Here is a 6,000-nt window from a genome sequence, read left to right as displayed (position 1 = left end):
GTCATTCCTTAGGCTGCAGCAACTGCCTTAGGAGAAAAAGGCGATTGTTGTATTTTGCATTACTTTCTTTAAAATACCAAAAACATGTAATGGAAAGCTAATTGTAGGTATTTGCTGGACATGTCTGGTTCCATTCAGGCGCTTTATTGGGCAGTTTTGGCCTCACAGCCTGGTCTTTTTCATAAGAAATGTCAGCAAAGTCTCTGAATTAATGGACTGTGAAGTGCTTAGAAACATACCGTTTCACAAAAGTATACTGCGAGGAATTGACACTAATGGGAGGTGACCCATGGGTTTACGATAAAATAGCCCACTCTAACAACAACAACAACAACAAATTAATACAGCTTCTATACACAGTAGCTTTGCACAAAGCAATATAGAGTGGAGTGGGAGGTGAAGAATGGTAGAATAAGGCAACCCTAATCAAGAACAAGATTTGTAAATTATTCGGTTATCCCCAGTTTTGTTTTCTTCAGGAGAAGGGAGCTGCAAACTCCCAGCTGAAGAAAAGGAAAAAGGCAAAGCTCCATTTCAATTGGATAATTGGAGAAGGAAAGTTAGTAGCATTTGCAACCAATGCCACATGAACCTAAGCGGTAAATTCCTGGATTTGCTTACACAGATTTGTTTTCTTTTAATTTTGCTGCTTTAAAAAAAAATAAAAAAAAATAAAAAATGCAGCGCAACTCCTTCAATCTTTCTGCAATTCTGCATGGTTGAACATTTGAAATGAGTTTGTGTATCACCCCCAGGCATTGATTCAGACTTGATTGGGGCAAAGCAGACTCCATGTGCTTATTTTTATACACGTCATTTGGGAAGTTATATAGCCAAGGGAACAGAAAATGTGTTGCTCCACTGCCAAATTATCACATATCCCTCGATCAAAACGGGAGGTGATCCTAATCAACAAGTTGTGCGACCTTAGTGCAATGGCAATGTCAGGTCAACTCAGGAAAGTGAAGAGACAGATCTAAATACAAATAAAAAGAGAGAGAGAGAGACAGAAAGAAAGAAAGAAACAACCAACAATCCTTATAATTATCATCATCTGCTGCTTTTCCCTCTTCTGGCAAAGAAACACTCCATCCATTTGCAGAAATCGCCCGCGGAAACGTTACATCAAAACTAATCACAACGATTAAAATCAGCTTTTCTGTGCAAGAGGAGAGTAAAAAGCAAGTTGGAGGCTGGAATGAGACTGTTTTTTCCACCAAAAAAATCAAAAAAAAAAAATACACGCGATATATATATCTCTATCTATATGCACGTTTCGAAGGAGATCAATTTTATGCCCGTGTGATCAGTTAATTTAATTTAACTTTTATTTCGGAGATTGATTCAGACTGGAGGTAGAGACATGAGCTAATTGTATCCTGATCCTTGCCTTGAGGGGTTTCAAAGCCCTGGAGCAACTATTCTCTGTATTTTGCTCTGTCTACCTTAGCCAAGCTATTGCATTTCTCTCTGGTGTAGCGAGGAGAGCAGACCGCTGCCGGGAGAGAGAAATATCGGAAGTGTGAGTTGGGGGGGGGGGGAAAGGGGAGAAAGAGGGGGAAAAAAAAAAAAAAAAAAAAGGAGGGGGAGAAAAAAAAAAAAAACCAGGGACACTTTTGCGGCTCCGATGTTCCAGGTAAGGGCTGCTCGGGATTGTTGTTGTTTGCAGCGGAGGGTGCGGAGGGACTCGGGCGCCGCTCGCTTCCACGCATGTGCCGGGCGCTCGCACCCCGCGCGGGGACGCGGCGCGGCCGCCTCGCCCGCCGCGCTCCCCCGCGCAACCCGCGCCCCCGCGCAGCGCCGCGGGGAGGCGGGGAGGGAGGGACGGGGACGGGGGGGGGAAGCCGCGCGGCGGGCGGGGGGGGGCTCCTCCTTTCCCCACCGCCTCTCCAAGGGGGGGAGACTGAGGGGGTGGTGTGCGCGGGGGGAGGGGGGATTTATTTGATTTGAATTTGTGTATTTTCGCGCGGGGGGTGCGCGGCTGGCATTGTTCTCCGCCGGGCTGCAGGAGGGGGCCGCCATTGTGTGTGTGTGTGAGAGAGAGAGCGAGCGGGAGGCACCTTCTCCCCCCACCCCCGCGCCGCCGTCCCCCCGCGGCGAGCCCCCCGCGGCGCCCCCCGCGGCACTCTTTGTTGCCGGGGCGGCGAAGGGAACGGCGGCCCCGCGGCCCTTCCCCCACGCGGCCGGCGGGGCGAGGCGCCGGGGCCGCGGGGCAGCGGCCGCCCTTCCTCCGCGCCGCCTGCCTGCCCGCCGGCCCGCCGCGGCCGCGGGGGCTGAGGCGCCGCCGCCGTTGCCGCCAGCCGCGCGCGGCCGCGGGGGCTGAGGCGGCTGAGGCGCCGCCACCGTTGGCGGCGGGACGGCGGTTGCCCCCCCCCCCGCCCCCCTTCCGCCTCTCGGGGACCGGCCGCGCTGCCCCGGCCGCCGGTGTCGGCCGCCGGTGTCCGCCGCCGTTCCGGAAGACGGGGAGCCACGTCCGCCGTTTCGAAAGCCGAAAGAAAAAAAGAAGCCGTCCGCCGCCTGTTTCCAGTCGGCGAGATACAAGTTTATTTGAGCGTGCCCTGCGGGCACCGAGCGTCCTCGGATCGCTCGGGCAAATTAAACGGGGGCGAAACGCTTCTCCCTTCTCGGCGGCGGGGGCTGCCGAGAGACCTCCCGCTCTTCCCGGCGGCCGGCGGGGGAGGGAAGGGGCCGAGCCCCCCCGGTGCACCTCCGGCATGGCTCGGTGTGCGGGCGGGGGGACGGCACGGCACCCGCCGGGCGCGGGGGCTTTGGGGCTGGTGGCTGGAGCGATTACTGCTGTTGTCTGTCAGGAGCGCGGCGGAAACGCTGCGCCTCAAACCCAACTTTCCGTCTTCATCTTCCCCCTCCCCGAGCGCCGGGGGGGGCTTGGCGGGGGCCGGCCGGGGGGCGGCGGCGGCGGCGGGGGGGCCGGGGGCCGCGCGCTGCCGGCGGGCGCAGCGGCGAAACTCCGGGCGGGTCCGAGGAAGTTGGCCCCGCGCCGCGCGCGCCGAGTCCGGGAAATAAAAAAAAGCGGCAATTTAAGGGGTGGCGGTGGGGTTCGGCAGCGCCCGCGGGAGGATGCTCGCCCCGCCGGTCGCAGGCACTTGGCGAAACTTCCCCTCGCCTATTCGAAACGACTGCGGTGATTCTGGTGTGTTAATTACGCCCGAAGCACCACACAACATGTTCTAGCACACGCTAGAGGTCCCTCTCAGAGCTGTCAGACGTTAGGGTGTTTTCAGGTTGGGTGGTTCTGTTTTTATCCCCCCCGCCCCCGTTTCACTGTTTGAACAACATTGACTATTGCTGCAAACATCGGCGCAGCGTACATTATTCAAATAAGGGTGAAGAAGGATTTGAGGCGTTTTTGTTTGTGCCCTTGTTCTTTGGGCATCAGCGGGGCAGTTAATACACACGTTCCTCTGGGCTCTAAAGAAACGAACGTAAACGGGATTAATTTCATGCAGTGATTTATGAGTTTTGTTTGAAATATCCTCGCAGTTTGTTGCTGTTGGGGCCAAGTTCCAAATTCCGTGCTCGCTTTTCTCGTGCGAATCCTGCCACGGAAGTAAAGAGCGTAAAACTTGAATAAGGATTCCAGGCCATGGCTCAGGGTTTCTAAGAGAGAAATATGCAAGCAAGCAAAAAGCTGAGTATCATCATCATAAAGAGTCAATAAAGGTGATGGAGAAAATTATTGATCCCCAGCAATTTTCATATCCAGACCATGTTAGGGAACTAACTAGTCCCCCCAGTCTTCGTGTATTACAAGCAGTATTATCACCATTTTACGGATGGAGAAACTGAGAAATAAAAAGAAGGTCACTGACTTGCCTAAAGCCATATAACAGATAAAAGATAGATCTGGAATCAGCTAGGACAGATTTAGATCTCTTGCTGATTTGCACTGCTGTAACCATTGATTTCAGTGGAATTCTTCTGGATTTAAGTCAGATTCGGACCTTAGGTGTTGCTCTGTCCCTTAGAAATGCTGTCTTCAACTAAATTCCATTTTGAACATGACTGAATTAGATGCAAGATTTGGGGGGGAAATATTTGGTGTACATCTGATTTTTAAAAGACAAATTACTGTGAAACTTTAGGACTATGTTGGCTTTTGATTCTTTTTTTTTTTTTTCCCATTTCAATTTCATCCGTCTCATCAGCGTAGTTCCCTAGTTGGTTTTTGGTATTGTCTTTTTTTAATGAAAAATTTCCTCATGTCTAGTGCAGCTTTTGTTACTGGTTTCTGAGAAGTGCTTCTTACTGGATGTCTCTGAATGAAGCCTTCAGTTTTAGGTCAGAACAACCTGAGAACAAATGATTTTACATGAGGAAGACTTCCATTCATTGTGGATCTCACTCAGGCAGAAATGAAAAATTGCATGACTATCGTATACAAAAAAAGCCAGCCTTTCCCCTCCATAGAGGAAAGGCTGCATGTAAGACTTGCTCACATAGGCTCTTTATTGGATTATTAAGTTTATGTATGGAGAAAATGCGATGTGAAAGGAAATACTCGCTGATCATAACAAATTTGAGTACATTATTCAAAGTGGGGTCTCTCACAATTAACAAAATATCAAATCTGCCAGTCACAGTCAAACAGCATTTCACATGAGCCCAGCTGGGAAGGAATGATAATTTCTGCTTTCTGTATTCCAACTACTTTAAAAACATTTTCAGGATATCATAAAACAGACACAGATGCACAGATTGTGATTATGGTGCTTTACTGTTCATATATTAATGTGTGCTGGTATATACAAACTGCCACCACTAAAGCATAATGTAAAGGTCCTGCTTTTGTGTAAGTAGTCATCAGCTGGATTTAGTAAAATGAAGATACTTCAGGGAGCTGATAGTCCCTCAGTGGTGTCAACACCCCTTGCAGTGACAGTCTGACCCCACATCTTAATGGGTGGGGAAGCAGACATAGAACATGGGTGTAATTAAGACTATTCCCCCCCTTCCCCAATTTGAACTTGTATGTCTGAAATAGAAAGCATTTAGGTGGGAATTAGCCCCACAGAGTGTACACGGCTTGTTTAAGACCACGTACCGACTCCCTGGCTGAGCTGAGTTTTAAATGCCAGAGCTTTAGCCTCCTTTCTCATGATCTGTGCAACAAACTACTGTGCCTCACTTGCAATATGTGTTCAACTCTTCTCTGGTACCAGAGGAAAAATAATGTCGATCAGAAGCAAATTTTAGCAGAGATGCCTGCTGTTACTTATTTTGGATCCTTTTACACTGCTACAGCAGAGCCAAGTTGGATCTCCTTCCAGGAAACAAATTTAGTTAGTTGTTTTTTTCTGACAGAAACATAATTCTTACTTTAAATGGAATCTTTTCTGTTGGTCTGCATTGCACTTATATTTTCTTTTTCAGCCTGGGTAAAATTCATCTCTGGTTTAGTGCCATTGACTTCTGTGTTGTTTCACAAAGAATTAATTTGCCTTTCTGTGTTAAAATACAGATTTCTGTTGTCCTACTTTCCACTGAATACAATTTCATCTTTTTCAGTTTGAAGGAGAAAAATATAAAATGCGCATCTTCATTTTTATTTTGTCCACCTTTACTACTTGTGCAGGCAAAGGTATCTCTTCTTCACTACCTCTCTGGTAAATTAAGTTGAATATATATATACATTTAGAGAATGTCTATAGGCAGGAGGAGGGAGTAACTACTATCTTCCTAGCTGATAACACCTTCAAAAAAAATCTTAAATGTATGGGAAAGCCATTAGCACATTCCATATTGATGATGTAAGTTGTAGCTTTAATGATCTTGGGTTCTCTAATGTGTATTTAATCATGCTTTTGATCCAGAAATCAAATCAACAACATCCCATATCCAACTGAACCAAAGTTGATGCAGTTGCATGTTCAGTTGTTGTAAGCCCATGTTTATGAAATGAACGGCTCACCTGATAACCTTTTCCTGATAGCTCTTCATCTGGCTGGCTAAGCCCACTGGCAATGGAAGTTACCAGTTTGA

At 48.4% G+C, this 6,000-nt stretch overlaps 1 protein-coding gene across 2 annotated transcripts in view; it reads left to right on the top strand.

The window, feature by feature from the left end:
- Positions 1-1,432: 1,432 nt before the first annotated feature.
- The window catches only part of KCTD1 (potassium channel tetramerization domain containing 1), a 104,615-nt gene continuing 100,047 nt past the window's right edge, over positions 1,433-6,000 (top strand). Inside the window, exon 1 of one of the 2 annotated variants that reach the window (XM_069779219.1) lies at positions 1,433-1,522. Coding sequence is in view for 1 of the 2 variants with exons in the window: in XM_069779216.1 (XP_069635317.1) it covers positions 1,628-1,636 (9 nt within the window). In the remaining variant the exon portion in view is untranslated. Of the gene's footprint in view, positions 1,523-1,586; positions 1,637-6,000 lie in introns of those variants that run through there. The other variant, XM_069779216.1, reaches the window with a different exon arrangement.

This window comes from Haliaeetus albicilla, chromosome 3 (assembly GCF_947461875.1).
Source record: "Haliaeetus albicilla chromosome 3, bHalAlb1.1, whole genome shotgun sequence".
NCBI lineage: Eukaryota > Metazoa > Chordata > Aves > Accipitriformes > Accipitridae > Haliaeetus > Haliaeetus albicilla.
The sequence above is the reverse complement of the archived record's forward strand: the minus strand, read 5'-3'. Positions and strand labels throughout refer to the sequence as shown.